Source organism: Oreochromis niloticus, linkage group LG3 (genome assembly GCF_001858045.2).
Source record: "Oreochromis niloticus isolate F11D_XX linkage group LG3, O_niloticus_UMD_NMBU, whole genome shotgun sequence".
Lineage (NCBI taxonomy): Eukaryota > Metazoa > Chordata > Actinopteri > Cichliformes > Cichlidae > Oreochromis > Oreochromis niloticus.
The window spans coordinates 41,836,598-41,861,408 of NC_031967.2; the positions used below are offsets into that span (position 1 = coordinate 41,836,598).

At 40.2% G+C, this 24,811-nt stretch overlaps 2 protein-coding genes across 3 annotated transcripts; one reads left to right on the forward strand and one right to left on the reverse strand.

The window, feature by feature from the left end:
• The first annotated feature begins 5,130 nt into the window (after positions 1 to 5,130).
• On the forward strand, positions 5,131 to 6,428 carry LOC112845568 (uncharacterized). The gene is made up of 3 exons (XM_025904981.1): positions 5,131 to 5,321; positions 5,407 to 5,689; positions 5,781 to 6,428. Exons 1-3 carry the CDS (start codon positions 5,230 to 5,232, stop codon positions 6,426 to 6,428), a joined length of 1,023 nt encoding a protein of 340 aa, XP_025760766.1. The 5' UTR covers positions 5,131 to 5,229.
• Positions 6,429 to 7,783: 1,355 nt separating this feature from the next.
• On the reverse strand, positions 7,784 to 20,453 carry LOC102079799 (uncharacterized). 2 transcript variants are annotated; one of them, XM_019363324.2, is made up of 13 exons: positions 20,253 to 20,453; positions 16,970 to 17,037; positions 16,780 to 16,877; positions 16,508 to 16,630; positions 16,333 to 16,420; positions 15,268 to 15,331; positions 12,476 to 12,516; positions 12,169 to 12,353; positions 12,004 to 12,087; positions 11,663 to 11,895; positions 8,262 to 8,366; positions 8,139 to 8,183; positions 7,784 to 7,994 (listed from the first exon to the last, which is right to left on the reverse strand). In XM_019363324.2, exons 2-12 carry the CDS (start codon positions 17,031 to 17,033, stop codon positions 8,153 to 8,155), a joined length of 1,116 nt encoding a protein of 371 aa, XP_019218869.1. In that variant the 5' UTR covers positions 17,034 to 17,037; positions 20,253 to 20,453; the 3' UTR covers positions 7,784 to 7,994; positions 8,139 to 8,152. The 2 variants fall into 2 exon arrangements, with proteins under 2 accessions (XP_019218869.1, XP_019218868.1); XM_019363323.2 differs by having other exon boundaries at positions 7,788 to 7,994; positions 16,312 to 16,420; positions 20,253 to 20,450.
• Between the last annotated feature and the right edge of the window lie 4,358 nt (positions 20,454 to 24,811).

The following is a 24,811-nucleotide window of genomic DNA, read 5'->3' on the forward strand; positions in this document are numbered from 1 at the left end:
ATTTTTGGATAGGAGAATGAGATGAATAATTATAAAAATGTTTAAGAGGTAATGCACACACTATGTACAGAAAATGTATATATATATATCTATATATCTATATATATATATATATATCTACAGGTACAGTGTAAGGAGTAGGATCAGTGCAGTATAAGGTGCAATGTGATTGGTGTTATTGCACATTGAGTAAGGGGTAGGGATGCTGGTTGCTACTGTACAGTTACATAAATAGAGGTAGGAATGTTGGTTGTATTATACTGTAATGAGTACTGTTTATAGATAAATACAGTGCAAGTGTCCATGAGTGTTAACAGCACAGTTAACCTTCAGTCAGGGTAGAGGTAGGGCATGTTGGGACATACTGTTGGTAGAAGCTACTATTGAGTCTGTTTGTCTTTGACCTGATCAACCTGTTGCGTTTACCAAAGGGAGGGGGGGGGGGGGGGGGGGGGTGTGTCCAGGGTGTGAGGGGTCTTTGATGATGATGCTGGCTTTCTGCTGAAGTCTGCCAGTATAAATGTCTCTGAGGGGGGTTAGTGAAATGCCAATTGTCCGCTCTGATGCATTCACCACCCGCTGCAGTTTTCTCTTGTCCTCCACAGTACAGCAGTTGAACCAGAGTGTGGAGCAGTAGGTCAGAAGGCTCTCAATGGTGGAGCGGTAGACGTTAATTAGCAGTCTCTGGGGTAATTGGGCCTAATGCAGCTTCCTGAGGAAGTACATCCTTTGTTGTGCTTTTCCTACCTGGTGGGAAATGTTTGTGGACCAGGTAAGGTTGGTCGAGATGTGGACTCCGAGGAACGTAAAGCTTTCTACCCTTTCTACTTCCTCAGGTGGAGTGCTCCGATCGCTTTGTTCTTCTGAAGTCCTTGGTCTTGGCTGTGTTCAGATGCAGGTTGTTGTCGTCACACCATTGCTTTGGATGCTGAACCTCGTCTCTGTAGGCTGATTCATTGTTGTTGTCAATCAGTCCTATGATGGTGGTGTCGCCTGCAAATTTTATAATGGTGTTAATGGTGTGAATTGAAGAACAGTCATGGGTGAAGAGTATAAGAAGGGACGGAGGATACACCCCTGTGGGACACCTATATTCAGAATGAGGGTGGAGGAGGTGTGCTCTCCCATCCTGATGTTCTGGGGTCTTTCACTCCAGTTGTCCAATATCCACGTGCACAGTGAGCTGCTGAGTCCTGAGTAGCTTATTTTATTAACCAGTTTGTGGGGTTGAACTGTATTGAAGGCAGAGCTGAAGTCAAAAAACAGCATTCTCACATAGGTGTTACTACTGTCCAGATGTGTGAAGGTTGTGTGAAGAGCTGTTATTATGGCGTCCTCTGTCGACCTGTTTGCCCTGTATGCAAATTGGTATGGATCGAGGTTTGCAGGGATGGCAGCTTTAATGTGCAACATGATGAGTTTCTCAAAACATTTAGCAATTACGGATGTTAAAGCAACTGGACGGTAGTCATTCAAGCAGCTCACTGTGTTCTTCTTGGGCACTGGAACGATGGTAGCTGACTTAAAGGAGGATGGTACTACAGACTAACAGTGAGAGGTTGAAGATGGTGGTGAAAACCTCTGCTGGTTGGTCTGCACATGCTTTAAGCACTCTACCTGCCACACCGTCTGGACCAGCTGCCTTCCTCGTGTTGACTCTGCGCAGTGTGGCTCTGAGCTGATGCTGCTCCAGCAGGATGGGTGATGGTGTCCCTGTTTTGTTGGTCAAAGCGGGCGAAGAACTGGTTTAGGGTGTCAGTGTGTTTGTGCTTGGCTTCTGTTATGCCCTTTAAGCAGAGATTGGCGTGCCTCTTTGTAGACTTGTTGGTCTCCTGATTTGAAGGCACTGTCCCGTGCTCTTAGTAGAGCTCGCACCTCGCTGTTGAGCCATGGCTTCTGGTTCGGGACCACTTTACCAGTCTTTGTTGTTGTCCGGTCTGAATGTAGTGGGGCCCACTAGCTCAATTGCAGTGTCTGGGGTAAAAGAGTCCAGTCAAGTCTCTGCTGTGATAATAGCACAGTAATCCAAACAGCGTGAGGCGGTCCGCAGTCGTAGCTCATCCATCTTGTTGTGTAGCGACCGTGAGTTGATGAGGAAGAGACTCGGAATAGCAGGTCTTTGTGGGTTAGCACTTAACTTAGCTCTTAGCCCCGCTCTCTTCCCCATCTTCTGTTTCCTATGCCTCCATCGCCTGTGCCACTTCAGCGGTTGTATGGTGAAGTTGGAGTCCGTATTCCTTCGGATATCGGGGGGATTGAGTCCCAGTCATTGTTGTCGAAAGTGTGCAGGTTTGTGTGGTCTAGAACCATGAGCTGTTCAGTTTTACTGTTCTGCACATGTGCTCTTGCTAATCAGAGGAGAAGAGAAATAAAAATACTCAAAATAAAAAGAAAGCTGCTAAACTGTGCAGCGCGCGGGCCACTGCGACAGCTTGCGCCACCATCTTGCGGTAGTTAACTTTTCTAGTTATCTACCACTTGGCTTGCAGTTAGTTTTGCAAGCAAGTTACCATCTTCCATCCAAACTACAGAAAACCATGTGACCATAGCCGTGAGGTTTTTGGTGCAGCAGCCTCTTAGCTATCACTTTTGCCCTGGGACAGTGAGCAACTTCCATAAACTAGTCACTAACCAGTCGGGGAACGCACATTTTCCCCTTACGACCTGTAGTTCTATCACGTTCACGTCTCACAAGAAACTTATACAAACATTCATTGCACCATACTTGGTTGTTGATGGTTGTATTAATACTACTTAATATGAAATGTTAAATAGACACCACACACCAACAGAGGATGCCCATGGAAATACAACACGTTCTCACTCCCAAAGCGTAACATTTTATGCTAGGTGACAAATCATCAACATATTACGTTTTCGGCTACCCACCACGTTCCTAAATGACGACCTCGGAAAAATGAGGAAATATGAGAACCGTCTGGACTCAATCTACACATGTTCGCTCTTTTTCTTCAAATCGCTTAGAAACACGCTATTTAACGTCATCAAAGTCCTGGTTACGGTCAGGAATAAGGTTATGGTTAGGGTTACGGATAAGGTTAGGTTTAGGACTGGAATACGGGGCTGGAACGTCTATTACCGTGGGAGCGTCATTGCACTGGATTTCAGCCATAACCCGCCGTGTACCATAAGAACACCGAAGGTCTCCTTTCGCGTTCCTCAGGAACGCCACGGGATGTGACAAAACGTCGGCATGTTACGCCTTGGGAGTGAGATTGGGCTGGGAAATAACATTTGCTTGGGGTCCCTAATGTAACGTAATGTCTCTGACATCTTCAAATTACGTAAAAACATCAGAAGGGGGCCCTATCGCAATAACGTTACAAAATGGCCACGAATACATTTTTTTTATTGTCATACGTATCAGATTCAATACATATAACTAAAGGTTCTGCTTTAAGTAAACAGTTGCAAATAACTGGTTCAAACAGAGCAATTATGTCAAAGTTATCTTATGTTATTAATAATAAGGTATTCACAATGTCCTTTTTCAATCTTTGCTATGAAAGTACGATGGTTTAATGTTAGTATTACATGAAGTGAAGTAGATATAGAAATCAATAAATGCCATTACCACTATGCTGCCTCAACCACATCTAAATTGTAATGATTAGCTTGAAGAAAAACAGTTTCATCTAATGAAGCTCATCTGCCCTAACTGGAATTTGGCCATCAGTGGAAAGTATGATAATCATTAGCAAAAAGGATAATTTAATTTAGGTAATGTAACCCTAAATTGTGTTTTTTCTATTCAATGTTAGCTAATGCTAGCTTGTCTGTTAACATAAGCCTGTCATCCTGTAGAAAAACCCTGACTTCTGTGTTTAATATTAAGCAATTTCACACAAATATCCAGGGTTTGTCCATTTTTAAACCGCTTTAACAGCCAGCGCTGCAAGTAGCTATTGCCAAATAATTGTATTCTAAGTCACACTATGTTATTGCTAGCAAAATCTTTGACGCAGAATGCTAATTAGCTATCAAGTATTTCCCTACAGTAGAGGACGGATAATCCTCTGGTGTTCTGTTACATCTGCTTCATGTTTCAAATTCTATAACCCTAAATAAAAAATGTTAGGCCAGGACCTGATCACATCGATGATAAAAAACAACAACACTGTGAATATATTACATGTTCAAACGGACTATAATAAAATATTTTATTTGATATTTGATAGTGCAGCATACTAACCTTATCACAATTAGTTGTGTTTTTATACACTGTTACTGCAACATTGCTAAGTTATCTCAAAATAGAATGTTATTATGATAAAATTTCAGCTTATTTTCAACTTTAGTTATTGTTTAGTTGAAAATTCGAGATACACAACTCCAAATTTTGAGTTAAGTGGAAATTTTGACATACAGATATCAGAAAAAAGAAAATTATTTAATTCATAGGTTGCAGTTCAAACTAAAAATATGCATCAAATTCAACAGTCTTGAATATTCCTGAAGAGATTCAAAGTTGTTTGTTTCGTGTCCTCTTCTGTCTGTAGGTGTTAAGTGTACTATGCTGTAGTAGCACTCAATTACTTTGCACAGGTCTTTAAAAGGGTGCAATATCCTATTTGAGCCTGCAGGGGGAGACAAAGACAGCCGTTTGAAACGGTCTGTTATTACTATGCAGGTGTTCTTTACAGTTTTTTCTGAATGCTTAAACCCTAACTGTGATTCTTATAGCACAATTTCTAAAACTATTAATACTTATAGCAAATCCACTCACTGAGTTTGTAAAACTAAAAGCACAAACACTGCTTTGCACTCAGTTTGCCATTTTGTAACACACACTTTGCAAAACTGTAGACACAACTCACTGCTTACACTCAATTACCAAATTTCCAACACACTCCTAGCAAAATTATACACATGTATGGCTATCATTAACACTATTTTGCCAACTGTCTGGCACACTTTCACATGTGAAAACTTTAGATAATTAGTCCACTTTGCAATCAGCCTAAGCACTATAAACAGGCCACAGGTAAGCTGTCTATGTGGAGTACAATGGAAGGAGCAGCAAGAGTGAGAAGAGTGAGAATCAGAGGAGGCCGAGGGAGAGGACGTGGAGGTGAGGAAGTTGGAGGAAGAGGACGTGGAGGAGCAAGAAGAGGACGAGGAGGGGAAAGAGGAAGGGTAAGAAGAGTAAGAAACAGAATAACTGATGACATCAGAGCTACAATAGTGGACCATGTCATCAACCATGGGATGACCCTGAGGGAAGCTGGCCAACGGGTCCAGCCTAAACTGAGCCGCTACACTGTGGCAGGCATCATTAGGACATTTCGAAATGAGAATCGGTAAGTACTTTGTAGCACTGCCATACTCTAATGAGAAACACAACAGTACCATACATGCAAAAATACTGAAATTGTTACTTTACAGAATTGCTAGACGTCCAGCTGTTGGGGGCAGAGGCAGAATGTTCACTCCAGAGCAAGAGACCCATATAGTGAACATGGTGATTGCCAATAATGCAATAAGACTGCGCAAAATACAGCAGCACATAATTGATAATGACACCATCTTTCAAAATATACACAGTGCAAGCATTTCTGCACTAAGTCGTGTACTTGCGCGCCACAGAATAAGAATGAAGCAAATTTACAGAGTTCCTTTCGAGAGAAACACAGAACGTGTAAAGCAACTGCGATATGACTATGTGCAGGTAAGCTAGAGTCATTGGTTCTGAATTTGGAAGTGCATACTGTAGTGCTGTGCATGGGCCTGATGTGTTGCATTTGTTTTGTCTTGTCCAGAGAGTGATGGAACTAGAAGCAGATGCAATGGGACATGAGCTACTTTTTGTGGATGAGGCCGGTTTTAACCTCAGTAAAACCAGGAGACGTGGCAGGAACGTTATTGGACACCATGCCATCATCAATGTCCCAGGACAGCGTGGTGGTAACATAACCATGTGTGCAGCTATAAGCCAAAATGGTGTTGTTCACCATCATGCAACCATAGGCCCATACAACACTGCACACATTATTGCATTCCTGGACACCTTGCATGACATGCTCACTGTTCAGAGACCAGAGCAGACCCGATATGTCATCATATGGGACAATGTTAGTTTCCATAGGGCTGCTTTGGTTCGCAACTGGTTTACAGACCACCCATCCTTCATGGCACTCAACCTCCCTCCATACTCTCCATTCTTAAATCCCATCGAGGAGTTCTTCTCTGCCTGGCGCTGGAAAGTGTACAACCGTCATCCTCATCAACAGGTAGCCCTTTTACAGGCAATGGAGGAGGCATGTGGAGATATTGACCAGGCATCATGTCGGGCCTGGATACGGCATTCAAGGAGATATTTTCCCCGGTGCCTTGGACTGGAGGATATCGCATGCGATGTGGACGAAATTTTGTGGCCGGACCCAGAAAGACGACATGATGTAGGCTGATTGTCTTTTTCCCCCCTTTTTTTGGTGAAATTCCTATTTTGTGTTCTGACTTTGTCTTGGTTTTGATGAGTGTGAATAAACACCAATACTTGAAGTTTGGATCCTTGTATGTTTACATAACACTATGACAAAAGTGTGACCTCAAATTGACCTCTGTACAGAGAGAAAGCAAAAGCCAGATGTGTTTTGTATTCATACCATCAGTGTGCAGTTGGCGCATTGTGTGCTTAGTAGATGATGGCTTGTGTGTACTGTTTGATACGAAAACACCATTTTTACGAAGGTGTGAAGAGTTAATCTAGCTGTGTTCGCTTTTGCAAGAGAACTACAATGTTTTGATAATTGGGTGACAGGTTTTCTTATTTGTGTGTAGAGTTTTGCAAAAATAAGCAATCAGAAAAAGCTGTAAACATATATACACATAAATAAAGAGTTTCAATGGTTTTTCTCCCATTGAATTAAAATGGCAACACAACGGTTTGCACAAATTCAGGATTTGAGGGTTTTATTTTATTTGAGGGTTTTATTTTTATTTTATTTATTTAGGGTTTCTGTTTACATGCTTTAACCCATAACAGATTTTATAACAGATTTTATCTTTTCTCATGCTTCACATTTTTCCAGCCTAAATTACTGTGTTTTAACTTAAACATTTTACAGTGTTTTTATTAAATGTTTCATATCTCATATCTAATACATATCTGTTTGCTCATTAGGAAAAACAACCTGGGTAAGGTATAGTAAGAAACAGAAGATTTGGTTCAAAAGGGGGAGAAACAACACATAACATTTTGAAGAATTTTTTTCCAGATCACGTTCTTTAAATTTGTGAGATAGGGTACTGGGTTTGACAACGTCTACCTGGACTGTCTGTCAGTAGGATAATGCCAAACTATCAATGTGAATCTGTAATTTTATATCTTTTTCTGAACATTTTGTGCTCTTTTTCATGAATTTCAGAAAAGAGGATAGAGAAGAGTTCAAAGAAAAACAACAACAAACCACCACTAAATGTGTCAGAAATCAAAAAGAGGATAAATACTGAAAAAGGACCCAGAATGTAAACAGATGCACACACTTCTGTGAGATAGTCTGACTTACGAAATAAAGTGACTCGAGGGGACTGTTGTTCTGATTCTGTGCGATTCAATAGAATAGAATTGACAATGTAGTTAGTTATTGTCTGTGTAGGTTCTCAGTCATCCCAGGTCATGGTAATCCAAAGAGCTTGGAAAGAATACTGACTGGACTTCTTTGAGTTTCTTCTGTCAGTGCGCCCCAGGGCAGCTGTGGCTACAGTGTAGCTTGCCATCACCAGTGTGTGAATGGGTGGATGACTGAATGTAGTATAAAGCGCTTTGGGGTCCTTAGGGACTAAGTAAAGCGCTATACAAATACAGGCCATTTACCATTCTTGATGACGTTTCACCTCAGAGATGAAACGTGAAACAAAGAAGTCCAGTTGCTTTTCTTTCCAAGCTTCTCAGAACGCAGCGATTGTTTGATCAAGCTTTCTTGATTGAAGAGAGTTAAAGTTGTTTCCTTCATCCCAGAAATGACGTCTGTCTGCAGGCCAAAAAAAAAAAAGAACATGCACTTGTCCATAAAACTTCTGAAAACAGAAAGACTGAACTGAGTTTTGAAACCAAACAAGAACAATCATGGTAATTCATTTTACAGTTTGCAGACTCTACAGTGAAGCTGACCCACCTTGCTTCACTCCTTCATTGTTTGCCTTCTTCAGATGAACAGACCCTGCAGCAGAGACGCACACATTAAAAACTGAACTCCAGGCAACAGAAAACAAAGAGAGGCACACTGATATGTTCTTACAGAGCCTTGTAGAAAGCCTTCTGGGCCATCATGTGCTCTCTGAAGATATTGATGGCTTTAAATACATCCATATGATCCTGATTCTCCTTTATCACCTTTTTGTACCTGTGTCACAGAGAGAGAGAGAGGGAGTAAAAAAGGCTGTTTGTTATCATCACCAACAAACAGCCAATCACCAGTGTGTGAATGTGTGTGTGAATGGGTGGATGACTGGATATGTAAAGTGCTTTGGGGTCCTTAGGGACTGTTAAAGCGCTATATAAATACAGGCCATTTACCATTTACCATCACAAGCAGAAAAGCAAAACACAAAAGCTCAAAAGTTGAAGAGTAGAGATGGTAGACTTAAAAAAAGGAAAATTTGGGACATTTAGGATCTCACTGTGGTTCCTTTCTGCATCATTGTTCACCCTCCAAAAGGACGGGGGATGTAATCAGCTCTGTTTGTCTGTCTGTTTGTTTGTCAGCAGTCTAGTGTCCATAGTTTTCAAGACATCATGTCCAAATTTTGTGTGATGGTAGCAGAGGTGGGCAGTAGCGCATAATCTGATTACTGTTTTCAAGCAATGAGTAAAGTAAGGGATTACTATTGCAAAAAAGTATTTAGATTACTGTTACTTTCTCGTAAGAACACTGCATTACTGCGTTACTGAACCGTGATTTTGTTTGCGAGAGTGTCTCATGACAATTACGTACGAGCATGAGATGTCTGTGGCAACAACAGCTGTGTGCAGATCAACAATGGATAATATGGAGTGTGGGAGAGAGTACGACCGTGCAGCATTAAAAGTGTGGAAGTACTGACCTTACTTTGAGTTTGATTCTGTAAAAACTGACAAAAACATTAGCGTCCGCTGTTCACTCTGTGTGGGAAGAAAACTTCGTTTCACAGCGAAAAATTAAACTTCAAATCTGAGCAAGCACTGAGCACGCTGCCACGGGCATGTGAAGTTCACACAGATCCTCCCACTGACATGACCTCTGCGGCACCGGGCAAACCTCCACATCCTGCTAAACACGTGACAGTAGATTTAAGAGCGACAGAACTTAGTGCCACTGAATCTTTGACTTTATTTATTTTTTGCTGTTTTACTTGCATCTATTTGAAAAAGTGAGTGTAAACACAAAAGTTATTTTATTTTATATGCTGGAATGTGCAGAGAATTGGTTTAAATGTTAAAGATTTTCTTCCAGTCAGAGAATGTTGCATATAACTTAATTTTTGTGCTATGTGCATAAAGTTAAAAGATTAAAACAAGTTTTAAAAAGAGACTTTTTCATATGATGATTTATATATGATATATATGATATGATTTTTTATATGACGGATTATGCAGAACAAATAGAAATTGGGCTGAAAGATCTATAGCTTTATTACTTCTTCAGGTTGAGTATCATGTTTTTAAAAAGTAGGTAAGTAAGTAATTCCCTTTGAAAATAAGTAATCAGTAAAGTAACGGGATTACATTCTTGGAAAAGTAATAAGCACTCAGGAACTAATTACTGTTTTTAAGTAACTGGACCAACACTGGATGGCAGACACCAATAACAGCTCGAGGCATTTTAACTTCAATTTAAATCAGTTCAAAATCAATCAAGGCCACACCAAATATGAAAATTGGTAAAAGCTTTATATGACCTGCTTCACAACTATGTACTAGTCCTTGAGGTTAGAAATAATTTAGTCTTGACGTTCATTGTTAGAGCCGAAGGTAAAACCTGACCTCGAAAAAACAAATTTCAAGAAACCATGTCGAGTAATGTCACACATGAAACGGCATAGAGAGAGCTGTGCAACACACTTTATTTTTCACTATGACGCTCTACGATGAGGCCATAACTTCACAAATATATCTTAAAAGCTCAAGTTTTTACAGCCAAAGATGGGTGAAGATAACGCAATCCCCATGTTAATAATGATAATACAATGTGATGTCAGCACACATTTTAGTTCTCTAGCTCATCTTTGTAGTTTGTTTTTAAACATTTTACACCCTTTTTTGACTTTACACCTCTCTTTTTTGTCTGTCCCTTTTGGTCATTTTATAGCTTATTACCTCTGTGTTTAAGTTTTTGGTAGCTTTAGCGGCAGTTTGAAAAGCTTTGAATGAATTCTAATGAAACTTTGTTGTGGTGTGGAGTGGGTTCATGTTAACAATCCATTAAAACTTGGCTTAGATCCACTGAGATCCCCAAGGTCAACTTAATGTTTTATTGGTGTGAAATTGAGAAAAAGCCTGATAACTAACAAACCATGATTCTTACATGTGTCGTGTGCAATGTCAGTACAGTATAATATTAGATGATATTACATAAGATAGTAGTAGTACAGTAGTACTCTTCTAAAAATCCAAAACCAAAATGAATAAATAGAAAATACACAACGATTCCCTTAAAAGTAGATACTGTTCAGAGAATGAGCGGCATGGTGGAGGTTTGTGTTCAGTGCTTCTTCTTTTAGTTTATTTTCATTTTCATTTGTGTTGTTGTTTCTTACAATATTAAGTGCCGTGAGGTGACTGGTGTATATAAATAAAACTGAACTGAATCTCATTGTGATCATTTGTGTCTCACTGCGGGTGTTTGATACTTGTTTGTGTTACTTTGTGTAATTTTTAGGTCATTTTAAATCTCATGTTGTTGTTGTTACTTTTTCCTTTGTGCTAGTTTCTGACATGATTGCGTTCATGTGTTTTTTGGTGGTTTTATTTGCCTTTTCTAGTCAATTTGTGTGTTTTTGATATTTTAAATATTGTTTGGTTGTTTTTGAGTTCCTTATGATCAATTGTGTCTCCAGTTGTTTTTTTGTTGCTTCGTGTCCATTCTTTCTTTTTGGTTGTTTGCTGTCTTAATTTAGTTTGTTGATTATTTTCTGTCTCATTATGACTCATTTTGACAATTTAGTGACTTTTTTGGTTGTTTTACATTTGCCGTTGCTCTTTCTGTATCTTTGTGGGACCAAACCCTTTGTCCCTCTAAGTCTATTCATTTACTCGTTCATGATGTTTGTACAGTATGTGTAAATACGAGGGCAATCCCAAAAGTAAGATCTCCTATTGTTTTAGAAACACACACAACCATTCATTACATCATTTTAAAGCTTGACGACTTATTTATTTTTCTACACAATCGCCATTTCAGTCAATGCATTTTTGTAGACGCTGTGGCAGTTTTACAATGCTCATGTCATAGCCGCTCACGCAGTGCGCGACTGTGTTTTGGGACCAAAGGGGGTATTGTTGGTTGACTTTCTCATTATGACTCATTTTGAATTTTTGGTTGTTTTACATTTCTTTTTGGTCTTTCTGTTTCGTTGTTGGACCAAACCCTTTGTCCCTCTAAGTCTGTTTATTTACTCATCCGTGATGTTTGTACAGTATGTGAAAATAGTGATGATCTACCTGTTTATCCAGGTGACTTCCTTCATGCTGTCTTTGGTCCACTCCTGGTAGAAGCTGTTAGTCATGGACCTGGACATCAGCGGCTCTTCGAGCAGTTCTTGAGCCAGGAAGTAACGTAGACAGGACCGGGCCGACAGAGCCACTAACCAATAAACCGGCTCCTCCAAAACCACAGAGTGGTACAGTTGGAGAGGATAATGGAGCCACTGTGTGGGAGGTGAAGCCAGGAGTCTCTGAAGGACAGGACAAAGTGAATCACAATTAATTTAATTCATTTTGCATGAACTGTTTTGTTTCAGTGGTGTGTTTTTCTTTTGACTGCAGCAGGAAAATGGTTTCACCTGGTTTGTCCTGCTGTAGAGTTTAAGTGTGTCCAGCAGCAGTGGCCTAATGTCGTCAGTCTCCTCTAGATTACCAATAAGGACCTGCAAGAAAAGTCAAAGATGGAGCCGAAGTCTGAAGCTCTATGAAAAGAGCTGGTCTGGAAAAACCTTGTGACCTCATACCTCTAGAGTGCTTCTCACTCGGGTCAAATACAGCGCCTCCTGCTGCATGAAGCTGGAGTAGCACTGCTCTGTCACATGACCAGACCGCAGCTCTCTGAGGAAGGAGGACGAGCGGAGGATCTCCTCTGCTAGTGCATCACTTTTGCTCCAAAGGACATCAAACAAATCCACGCCGGGGACAATACCTGAGTGAGCAGGCGGGACACTAGTGAACATACCTCTAAAGCTGCAGTTCCTCTAATAGCCACTAGGGCCATGAACACACAGGTGTGTATGAATGAGCTCAGTAGTGTTATTAAAGTCTCACCTGGTTCAGTCTGCTCCTCGGTGCTTTCAATGACAGCAGAGCTGAAGATAAACAGGAGATCACCGTGAAGCAAATTTATAACAAAAAACAAAAAGGAGCCCATCCCAGCAGCCACAGGGAGAGACAGGTCACGACTCTTTCAATCAATTTTACATCTTTTTGATGATTTTATATCACTTTATAATTATTATTATCATTTTCTGTTTTTTGTGCATCATCATGTAAGATCGACAGTGCACAGTGTGCTTTGAGGTAGGAGCTAAAAAGGGTGTAGTTTGTGTGTGCGAGCACCCGTGTGTACTGTGAGCATGAGCGCACTTGTATTTAAAAGGTTCCTTCAGTGCAGTGGTTCCCAAACTTTTTTTTGCCAGGCCCCCTTTTTTACAAGAAAAGTGTTTATTTCACACCACAAACATTTAGTAAACGATTAAGCAAATACAAGTAAACGGCAATAAATTACAACTCTTTTATGCTACGTCCACACCTACACGGGTATTTTTGAAAACTCAGCTGTTTCTATGCGTTTGGGCTTTTCGTCAACACATAAACGGCGTTGCGATTCACCGAAAACGGAGATTATTTAAAACTCCTTTTTTGCGTTTACGTGTGGACGAGGATTACAGAGTTCGTCAAGCAACGTCAAAGGTATGTGCCTCTTTTCACGTCACGCTGTGCGCCACGTTATTGTTTACATGAGATGAATTGCAGAATGGCAGATAGAGACAAAATACTGTTACTGTTAATCTGACTATCTTCAGTTTTTAAAGGCAGAGGCGTCACGATGTGATTATTTTACATGTAGTTGTTTTTGTTCCTGTGTAATAATATTCAACATTGCTATCAATACATTTTTCAAAAAATGCCTCTCTGTGCAAAATGGGTTTAAACACATAAACAGCTGTGGGATACTGTTTGTCCGTGATTTGAACCGGGGGAACAAATTACGGCAGGATCAGCCTGATATTATTTGTATCCCACTGTAACTTTACTGCATAAAGAGCTAACATGTCCAAAATGTCAGGAGTAATTATTACAAGAAGTGTTTGTGAACTAAAAATCAAGAATGTGGGATACTGTTTGTCCATGATTTGGAGAGCCCAGCGCTGCTCCCGACACAGGGAAACTAATTTTGCAGGGGAGACCTACCTTGGCACTTGTGCAGGTGAAGCCAAAGGGAAGATATGCTTCACCATATTTTCTAGTCTTTGGCTTGGAAGGAAGTTGGTTTGGAAACATATTTGGCGATGCTTCATCTGCTGCTTTGCGTTTATGTGGGAGCCCCGTCAAAAACCTGTCCACAGTGTCCAAGCGCTCTCTTTTTTTTCTTTTCACCTGCAATGGCTCTGCACCCCCCCCCCCCTAGGGGGCGGGCCCCACACTTTGGGAACCTCTGTGCTAGAGGGTGTGGGGAGCCATAGCCCCGTCCACCTGGGCATGAAGCAGGTATGGAAGAGATCAAAACTCCAGACGTCCAGAGGCCCCCAGAGCACAAGAGACCAAGGAAGACCAACGGAGGGGCAACCGTGCCACTCTCCCAGAAAGAGCTGAGGAGAGTCCCAGATGAGGGGTCGGGGGGGCTGCAGTGACGTGCCCGTGAGCTCCGCCGGCAGTCAGCTGTGCGTATATCACTTTATTATTGTTTTCTGTCTTATTTTGGTTGTTTTTCCTCTCCTTACAATCATTTGTGTCTCACTGTGGTCATTTACCAAACATTTTTGGTGCTTTTGTAGCCCTTTTTAGTCTATTTGTGTCTCTTTTAGTGGTTTTCTGTCACTTTCATTCAGTTTACATGTTCTTTTTGTAACTTTGTACCTCTGTTTGACCTTATTATTATCACTTTTTATAATTTAGTTGTTTTCTGTGTTATTGTTGTTATTTTATGTCTTTTTTTGGTTGCTTTATGTATATTTTGTTTATCTTATACATCTTTTTGGGAACTTTTGTTCCGTTTCCTGTATTCATAACTCTTTCTAGTTCTTTTCAGTCCCATTTTGGTTATTTTTACTTTCCTGAAGATCATTTTTCTCTTATTGTGGTTTTTTTGTGCACATTTTTTGGCTGTTTTGTGTGATTTTGTAGCTGATTTTGGTGGTTTTATGTTACTTCAGGTCATTTTGCATCTCATTTTGTAACTTTGTAGCTTTGTTTGATTTATCTGTATCACTTTTTAGTTTTCTGTCTCATTTTGTTTGTTTGTTTGTTTTTAATGTCACTGAGGTTGTATTGCGTATTTTTTAGTTATTTAAATTTTTTTTATAATGTTTTTGCAGAAATTTTAAATACCTGTTCATAATTGTTTTTGCCTCACTAAAATTGTGGTACATCATTTATGTCCATGTATGACTTTTTTGTGTGATTTAATTTGCTGTTTTGCATTTTTTGCTGTTAGGAGTTTCTTTCCATGACGGTTAGTGTACATTTAGCGGCCATATTTCAGTACAGGTCTCTTGCACTGTTTCACAGTATATAACCTTTTGTTTTTTATTTGTTTCTATTTTAGGAAAAAAAAATGTACACGTGACATCTGTTCTCGTCTCTGAATGTAAATTTTAAACATCACAGATTTCATTTTCCGTACTTTGTTGACTTTAACAGCACTGTGGTTTAGTGTAAGGTCAACTTAAAGGTCCTTCTTGTAATTACACAAAAGCAGAGCCCTGCCCTGCTTCAGCTCCCGTTGGTGTGTCTTCACACGATGTTAATAGTTACTTTGATGAATTTGGAAAAGTTTTAAACTCTTTTAAATACAGGATTTTACAGTAAATACTTTGAAGAACCTGATTATTGCCTACCTGGCGTTCATGGAGCAGATGTAGAACTTGAGCTCGTCACACGGGGCGCTTTGCAGCTTTCCATCTGAGTGCGAAGCAACACAAGAAACATTCTGATTTATTTACTTTAACTTTCTTCAAAAAAACAACAACCCAGTAACCGTGGCAGAAATAGCTACGTTATCTCCTCAGTCAAAACAGATATTTATGTTCAAATCTTGCTCACATCAGACACAGCATGAACTAAACTGATTTGAACTTAAACTGATGGACATAAAAAATCACTGATGCTTATTGCAAATCAAGAAAGAGGCAAAGGACGTACAATATATCATTAATAAACTCAACAAACATCAGCAACCATACATGTGCATTTAGCAGCACACAGTGTGATGCCTGATAGACGTCTAACTGCTGTATTTCCCTGGGAGAGAAAAGAGCGCAAGATAATGTTCGTCAGATATGGAGAAAGATGCAAAAAAAAAGACAGGACAGGAGACAAAGAAGAGAGGTTATATTCGAAAGTAATGAGTGCTCAGTGATGCTTTATAAACTGCAGTTTTAAAGATTGGATCTTCATTTTTAATCACATATTGGATCTGTGTATGACGTGTTTTGAGTTCTGTGTGTTCATATTGTTAAATGACATGCAAATCAAACTAAGTACACTAACGTTGAGTTGAAAATACTCTGCAGTTTAGTCGAGGATAAACAAGTTAGTTTGCAGTGATGTGGTGAATTCACAGTAAATCACTGTGTTGGACTGGTGCACAGTGGCTGTGGTGCTCATGGTCAGTGTAACAGGATAATAAGTAATCATTTGAATTCCACTTCTATGCGGGTCTGAAAATCAGCCATGGTATCTTGTGTAACATCGGCTTACATGTTGTTGAATTGAGCTGGCTAAATGCACAAAGATTAGCAGCACAGGAACAAACAAACAAAAATCAGGTTGCTCTCTGCCTTCCTTCTGGTAAAATAAGGAGTGTCTCCAATTTGGGTTTTTTCCTGATTGCAACATACAACAATTCATCTCTATTATGAATCTGTGTTGTGTTTAACTACCATTACGTGTCATTTCCATACAAGCCCCAGCTGCTCCTGCTGTTTTTGTGCCACTGATCCAGCTGCTGATGCTGAAGGGCGTGTCATCAGTCCAGAACCAGGAGCCGTTCTTTAAAAAGAAAACAGAAAGGCAAATGGAGGAGATGTTTACAATAAATGACCCAAATTGCACGTGGCAAAAATGACCATCGCTAACCTGTTGCTCCTGGTAACCGCCCAGCCACACATGAGCGCTTGTGTTTGCTACCTGGGCAACAAACTGCAGATCCTCTGGCGTGTGGATGGATACAAGGTCACCTCCAGACTGAGAGCATAGAAACTGAAAGACACACACATTAAAATTGGTTTAGAATTTAAATTTAAACATAGTTATTTCAGAAAGTCACAGAATTCATGTCTGATTCTCATGTTAATCTTTAAATGACACATGATATCATGATGTGATGATATATTTGTCAGCCTATTTACATTGGCATCACTCCAGGAGCTCCACACTGGGTAGAAAGACAAACATCTCCGCCCGAACAGGAACCATCGAGGATGGCATGAAAGCAAAGAAACTGTCCCTGGTGACATTGTAGGGAATTATACACCTATTAAAACACACATGTACACATATTCCTGCATTTTAACGTGAGTTCAAGTCATTTTTTTCTACCTAAGGAGGACACCAAGGCTGATGATGTGATCAGGAGGACAACTGGGAGCACGCACACCATCATGGACCTGTATCACAAATACACACAAATTTTACACAGTTTTTAAGTGGGCTCTGTTACTAAAGAAGAAAGAGAATATGGACCCATACACACAGATAAAAGAGACAAATGTTTAGTTTTAATCAGAATCATCACAATACTTCAGGTTTGCCCCGAGTTCCTAAAGGCTCTGGATCTTGTAGGGCTGTCTTGGTAGACACACCTCTACAATGTTGCGTGGAGCTCAGGGGCAGTACCTCTGGATTGGCAGACCAGAGTGGTTCACATCTTCAAGACAGGTGAACAGTGGATGAGCTCAAACTATAGGGGGATCACACTTCTTAGCCTCCACTGGAAACTCCATGCCAGGGCAGTGGAAAGGAAAGTCTGTTCATTATTCGAACTCTGGATTCAGGAAGAACAACGCTGTTTTTGTCCTGCATCATTGTTACATATGACGGGAGAAGGGAGTGGGGGATCGACAGATGGATTGGTGCTGTGGCTGCAGTGATGTGGATGCGGTACCGGTTTGTCGTGATGAAGAGAGAGCTGAGTGTAGAAGCAAAGCTCTCAATTCACCGCTTCATCTACGTCATCTACGTGGTGACCAAAAAGAACGAGATCGTGGATACAAGTTGCAGAAACGAGCGTTCTCCAAAGGGAGGCTGGTCTCTCCCTTAGGGATAGAGTTCAGCCATCTGGGAGAGGCTCAGAATAGAGCTGCTCCTCCTCCACATCGAAAGGAGTCAGTTGGGGTTGTTCGGGCCTCTGACCAGGATGGATGGATTTTCAGTTTTTGTTTTTAATTCAGGCTAATTTCAATTTATTTCCAGAGTTGAAATCTTTTTAACTACTACCTTTTATTACTGTATGGAAAGACAATACAGGCATTACAATATAAGCAGCGAATGTCTTGAAGGCTGTCATGTTTCGCTGTGTGGCAGGCCGGGATTGGACCCAAACGCAAACTCACGGGGACTGAACTTGAACTCAAAAGCACAGCTTTATTGCTGGAAAACAGATCACAAACAACACAAACCTAAACTGGGAAAACTAATCATAATGCATACCAGGAGACACAGGGAGGATCACACACAGCATGAGGGAGAACGCAACACTGACACAGGGAAACACAGGGCTAAAATACACTGGGAAGTAACGAGGGGAATGAGACACAGAAGGGGAGCACAGCTGGGAGAAATCAGAACTGACGAGACGAGGGAGCAAAGTAGAATACACTCACAAGAGACCTGGACCTTCAAAGTAAAACAGGAAGTAGCATAGACGCAAACTAGACTAGGGGAGACAGAGCAACTAAGAAACACAGAACAACAACAAAGAGACACAGAGGGGACCTATTAAACACTCAGAGAACTAAAGAGAATACAAGAAAGCCAAACTAAGACACTAGACTAAAGAATAAACTGGGGGAAGAAAGGGAACTAAGATCATAATACAAAACTCAGACACAAGAAACTCAAAACACTGGGTCACCGACCCAGGACCGTGACAGCGGCAGTTCACTCAGTGTTGTAGAGTCTCAGTAAACAGAAAGTTTTGTTTACTGTAATAACATTTTTACCAGACTAATGAATACTATAACTAATGATACTGTCTTTATATTCTTATTTTATTTATCCAAGTTCACTTCAATTATTTTGAATTTTTTTTGAAAGTCAAATTTTTATTTTTATTTTAGTTAACAAATTCTTTTTTCACATGTAGCTTTAGCTTTTAGTTTAGTTTGTTTATTATAATAACCTTGGCAAGAAGCTTGGTGAGATCGGAGATGGAAATAGAAGAAATCCCCCTCGGTCTGGAATGTCTTGTGTTTTGGGGAGGAGATGATTATTAAAAAGGTGGTAGATCAGCCCACATCCACAGTGGTGGAGCTTTTTAATGATCTGAAGGCAATTTGGACCACTGTCACTAACAATACCATTGGTAACACACTGCACTGTAATGTATTAAAACACTGCTGCTAAAGAAGGCACATGTTCAGGCCCGTCTCGAGTTTGTCAGCGAACGTCTAAATGATTGAGAGAAGGCTTGGGAGAAAGTGCCGAGGTCAGACCAAACTAAAATCAAGCTCTGTGGCTTCAACTCAACCCCCAGGTTTGATTATGATTCAAATAACACCATCCTCACAGTAAAGCTGGGAGGTGGAAACATGCTTGCGTAAATCATTTTTGGGGGGCGCTTTTTTTGTGCTGAGGGTACAGGACAACTTCACCGCATTGTACTAGTTCTTGTACTAGATGGAAGGAAGCAAACTAAACACAAAGCACACAATGGAGGGCAAGTGAGAAGTGATAAACAGAGCAAAGGCAGATTGGACATGATTGGGAGCTAACTAAATTGAGAAAGGAACTCAGAACTAGAAACATAAATAACTAAAATAGGAGGCACTGAGAAATAATAATAGACTCAAAAGACTGAACAATATAGATCTTCACTGCAGTCACATAACAAATCACTGATTGAGAAAAAAAACCCAACCCAAATGGGTGTACGCAACCATGTTTTGTCTAAGCAAGCCAGAAAAACCAGAGCTCCCTGATAACATCTGTGCCGCCACCGAGAATATGCAAATTCACAAAAGGGCTCTTGCCACATCTGAAGCGAATTACTAAAACACAATGAAGGTAAAAAAAAAAAACCCCCAGTAAATGTTGAAGTACAATGTAATCACAACAAGGTGACTGTAGGTTATTGAGAAAAAAAGAAAAGCAAGTTTATGAAAGACAGAACAAGTAGCACAAGGTGAGAAGAATTATACCTCCAAGTCAAACAACCTGACTAACAAACTATCTCTGGACTAATTACACTTTGAGTACATTTTAAGGTGTGGCTCTCTCAGTCTTGGCAGGCTAAATTAGAACCAGGTAATGCCAACTGGCAGCAGCCTAACTGTTGAAGCTGTTGTGTCGTTTTCCTACATCATAGCATGTGACGTACCTTATACTCCTCTTTGTTGTCTGCATTAAAAATGTACAATTAAGTTTTAAATTCAGACACATGTTGTCCAATGAACATTCAGCTTTAGCTTCGGATCACAGAAATAATTCATGTTGTTTCAATTTTTTTAAAAAAAGGCAACATTCATGTAATGAAATTAAACACACTTGTCTTCGGCCACTAATAAGGATTCTGTCAAACAGAGTCTGACAGTGTGGCATTGCTGATTTGAAAATACATACAAAGCTTTACATCTATATATTTGAATAAGACCTCACTGCTCACCTGAGTTCAGATAGAATTCCTGTGTCAAAGCCTTCTCGAGCTCTCGTCTATCATCCACAGCAGCTGCCACGTTACTAGCATCCACCTCTCGGGTCCTTCCCCTTTTGAGTCTTTGAGCCAAAAACCAAACCACAAAAACCCCAAACAAACATCTGAGTGACAATGAAATGACAGCGCTTCACGCCTCCATGTTGTTGGAATGTGGATCTGCAGGTGTAATTTTTGGGGGTGGTTACTTCCAGGAGGAAAATGGTGAAATGACTAAAAGAAAGGAGATGTAACTGACATCACATAGGAACACATAAGAGCAACTCGGGGTTCAGAATCTTCCCCAAGAATATTTTGGCGTGCAGACTGGAGCAGACAGGGATCGAGTGCTTGTGCCGCTACTGATTAACTACTGATTAACTACTGATTAAATGTAGAGCGATGTATAAACACAAGAAGTAACTGAGGGATCACAGCTCACTGACATGAATTCAGCTCCCAAAATATTAATGACATGATTTTCTTGTAGTTTTGCTTCTGTACACCACTGCAATGGATTTTAAGTCAAACAATCAATATGCAGAGATCCAAAATTTGAGTCTTAATTCTAAAGGAGCTAAGAATGTCTCAGTAAGCCATTCTTGCAAGTTCTTTTATTTCTATGTCTAAGTGTTTTTCATCTGTCTCATAAACCCAGTAGGAGCAACTCGGGGTTCAATATCTTCTCTAAGAATTCTTTGGCGTGCAGGGATTGAATGTTTGTTCTACTTTTTATTTCATAACACCTGAAGCTGATAAAAGATCTGCTCATGTCATTCTGTCTGTAAACACAATAGTTTTTCTTTGCGCGTCTCTTTTTTTCGGTCTCTTTTGGTCATTTTATACATTGTTATGACCGCCAAAGTGTTTATGCTTTTGGTAGCATTCAAAACGTTTTGAAAATTTTTAAATAAATTCTGATAAAATTTTTTAGGGGTTTAGAGTGAGTGATGAAAAAAAGTCTGTTGAAATTTGATTTACATCCACCAAGGTCATCAAAGCCGACATGATGTCTTATAAATAAAGCTGACTTGACTTAATAATTTATTGGTGGAAAATTTACAAAAAGCCTTATAACTTATATCAACTGTGGCTCTTACAAGTGTGTTGTGCAGAGGTGGCAAAAGTACAGACGCTCTTCATTTGAATATAAGTACAGATACTTGTGTTAAGAAAAAGTCCTGTGGAGGCTGACGAACTGAAGCAACTTTGTTACCCGAGCAAAAATAAAAAAGTACAGGTTTTGAAATGGACTCAAATTAAGAAAGTATAGATAGCTCAATGAAGGAAACTTCTACCACTGGTTTTTATGCAAAGGTAGCAACGTAACAAACAAGAACATATACAATATATAACACAATTGCTTTAAAAGTAATGCCCAATTTTAAACTCCATCTTTAGACAGTTTAGACAGTAGAAAGATAACACAGTTCGAGACAAAAGAAAAAGATATTTTGGCAAACATCATGGTGATTCCCAAGCTATTAGCTGAAAGCTCAGAATATCCCAATTTTTTGGATGAACAGTATCTGAAAGTCATGTCCCTTCTTATCTCATGAAAGTCATGAGATGAGAAGAAAACATAGCAAAGACCTGACAAAGATGCATCTGGAACTTCAGTTAATCACTCACAACAGTGAATCTACTGTTCACCAAAGCCTCATCAGAAGGGTTGGCTGGGTTGGCAAGTAAGGGAAACAAGGACAAAAGGCTGAGATATGCCAAATTACACATTTACTGAACTGAGAATCAGTAAAAATCATTCTGATGGAGTGATTAAGCCAAATTTACACATTTGATTGATCTATGCTTCAACTCTTACATATGGCCACAAGCTGTGTGTAGTGACCAACAGATTGAGCTATCTGCATGGGGAGTCTAGACACCCCCTTAGAGACAGGGTGAGGAGCTCAGTCATTTGGGAGCTCCTCCACATCCACATCTGACCAGGATGCCTCCTGGGCACCTTAAGGGCGAGGTTTTTCAGGCATGTTTAAAGACAGAAGACCCTCAGCTAGACCCAGTACACCTTGGAGGTCATCCACTAAATCACCAAAAGTTTTTGCTGGTCTGCCTTCACACTTACATGAACTTGAGTCACATCCTGTTCTTAATCCATAAGGTTTAACATGAGGTTGGCCAACTCTTTGCAGCTATAAAAGCTTCAACTCTTCTGGGAAGGCTTTCCACAATGTTTAGGGGTGTTTACGGGAATTTTTGACCATTTGTTCAGAAGTGTATTTGTGAGGTCAACGGTGATGGTGGATGAGAGTTGGACTCACAGTCTGTGCTCTAAATCATCCCAAAGGTGTTCTGTCATGTTGAGGGCAGGACTCAGTGCAGGACAGTCAAGCTCTTCCACACTAAACTCAGTCATTGATGCCCTCATGGACATTGCTTTGTGCACTGGTATGCAGTCATGTTGGAACAGGAAGTGGTCATTCGCTGGTTGTTCTCCCTTTGGATTAAAAAGGCAACATTCCAACACTTTGCACAAATTCGGTATTTATTTGAGGGTTTAATTTATCTGGGGTTTCTGCTAGAATAGGTTTACATGCTTTTTAAGGTTTCACTATCATTCTGGCTTTGGTGCATGACTGTGTTGTACCAGCACCAGTTATTACATATGCTCATTAACAAAAACAACCTAGCCAAAGTATATGAAACACAAAAGATTTGGTTCAAAAGGTGGAGAAACAACACATAAAATTTCAAAGAAGTTTTTTTTCCCAGATCACACTCTTTAAATTTGTGAGGGTACTGGGTTTGGCAACGTCTACCTGTCAGTCGGATAATACCAAAACTATCAAGCTCAATCTGTTATTTTAAATCTCTTTCTGATTATTTTGTGGTCTTATTTTTAAATGACTTTCACAAAACAAAAGAGGATAAATGCTGAAAAAGGACCCAGGATGTAAACAGATGTGTCACAGTTGGGAAAGCTGACTGAGTGGAGTGAGCAGGAGGACCCAAGTGCTGACACGCAGCAGAAAAAATGTAATCTTAAACAAAAGTGAGCGGTTTATTTAAGACTGGTTAACAATGTTCTTATTACTGCGGCATATTACTGTGAAAACAAACCTTTGTATGCTGTTGCAAAAGCAATAAAAAATATTGTTTAAAAAAAAAAAGTCTGGTTAATAGTACAAAACAAAAGGGCAAAGGTGAAACTAAACAATAACCCAAACTGGGAGAACCAAAGCTAAACATAAAAAACCTGGAACATGAAGATCTTGAAAGCATGGCATGAGCATGGCAAAATAGCAGACATAGCAGACAAGGAATGAACGAGAACTCAGAGGCTAAATACACACAGGAGGTGATCAGGGGAGGTGGAAACACATGGGGAAACAGCTGATATGAATGAACATAATGACGCCACTGGGGGAGGAAGAACTAAACATGCTGAACATGGAAACACCAGACTCTTCAAAATAAAACAGGAAACATAATGGGACGCCGACATGACAACACATGACAGACTACAACATGTGGTCTTAACATGATTAAGTTAAGACCCCCCCCCCACACACACACACATAAAACAAATTAAGGATTGTACATTAACATAAAACTGTTGTCGGAACCATACTGAATTTCACCAGAGAAAAATACACTCACACGCACATATGAAGAGAGAGAGCGAGAGTATGCATTGTATGCAAACAGCTACCAAACAGCCATCATAATTTGTCATACAATGAGAACAGGACAAATCAACAACTGACACTGACTAATTAATATTAAAATCTGTAACATATTGTATTGTTTGGAGTTTAGTCTGTTACTGTTACTATTTTTACCATTTCTTCTTGGAGCAACTGTAACCCACATAATTTCCTTAGGGATTAATAAAGTATTCTGATTGTTTCAGGATGACCTGCCATTATCCAATGACACATCTGCTTACCTGTATCTTTTGCTCATTTCTCCTCCTCTTCTTTTCTATTTTTTCTAAACTGAGGACCTGATGACTTTGAACTTTTCTTGTCCATCTTCCATTAGTTTTAATGTTGCACTCCAGTATGAACACAAATCCCCCAACCCGAGGATCACCACAACATAACCTAACAGACCTACACCTTAGTTCACAGATTCACTTTGTCTAAGGTGTATTTCTGGGATTTCACACAACCCAGGATTCAAATCATGAATACATAATGGGCTTGGATTTACAACATTATGAATGAAATGTGCTCTATTTTTGCGAGTTGGTTATTAGATGCTGCTCCAGCCAGCCAGAGTCCCCTGCCGCCCCGCCCTCTCCTCCCTGTGCCGCAAGCAGCAGGCGCACCTCACAAACGGAGGGCGCCCTTACTCCCAGCAAATGGGTGATTGAAAACCGATCGGTGCCTATGACTATGCCCCGACGTTATGCGCTGGAATGACGTCGGGGCAGCATGAGTACGAGCAATTTTTTTTTTTTTTTTGCCTGTGATGCCGCCCCCCACCACGATGCTGCCCCGGGCAACCGCCCGTGTCGCCCGTATCAAAAACCACTACTGTTCCCCAGTAAGTTGTCATTCCTACGT

Excerpts from the sequence above, each read along its gene's own strand:
- LOC112845568 (XM_025904981.1), top strand. The coding sequence starts at position 5,230 with ATGACCCTGAGGGAAGCTGGCCAACGGGTCCAGCCTAAACTGAGCCGC. Across the intron at positions 5,322-5,406 it reads ACATTTCGAAATGAGAATCG|AATTGCTAGACGTCCAGCTG; the intron begins GTAAGTACTTTG and ends GTTACTTTACAG. Across the intron at positions 5,690-5,780 it reads TGCGATATGACTATGTGCAG|AGAGTGATGGAACTAGAAGC; the intron begins GTAAGCTAGAGT and ends TGTCTTGTCCAG.
- LOC102079799 (XM_019363323.2), bottom strand. The coding sequence starts at position 17,033 with ATGATGGTGTGCGTGCTCCCAGTTGTCCTCCTGATCACATCATCAGCC. Across the intron at positions 16,631-16,779 it reads GCTCCTGGAGTGATGCCAAT|TTTCTATGCTCTCAGTCTGG; the intron begins GTAAATAGGCTG and ends TGTGTCTTTCAG. Across the intron at positions 12,088-12,168 it reads GAGTGAGAAGCACTCTAGAG|GTCCTTATTGGTAATCTAGA; the intron begins GTATGAGGTCAC and ends CTTTTCTTGCAG.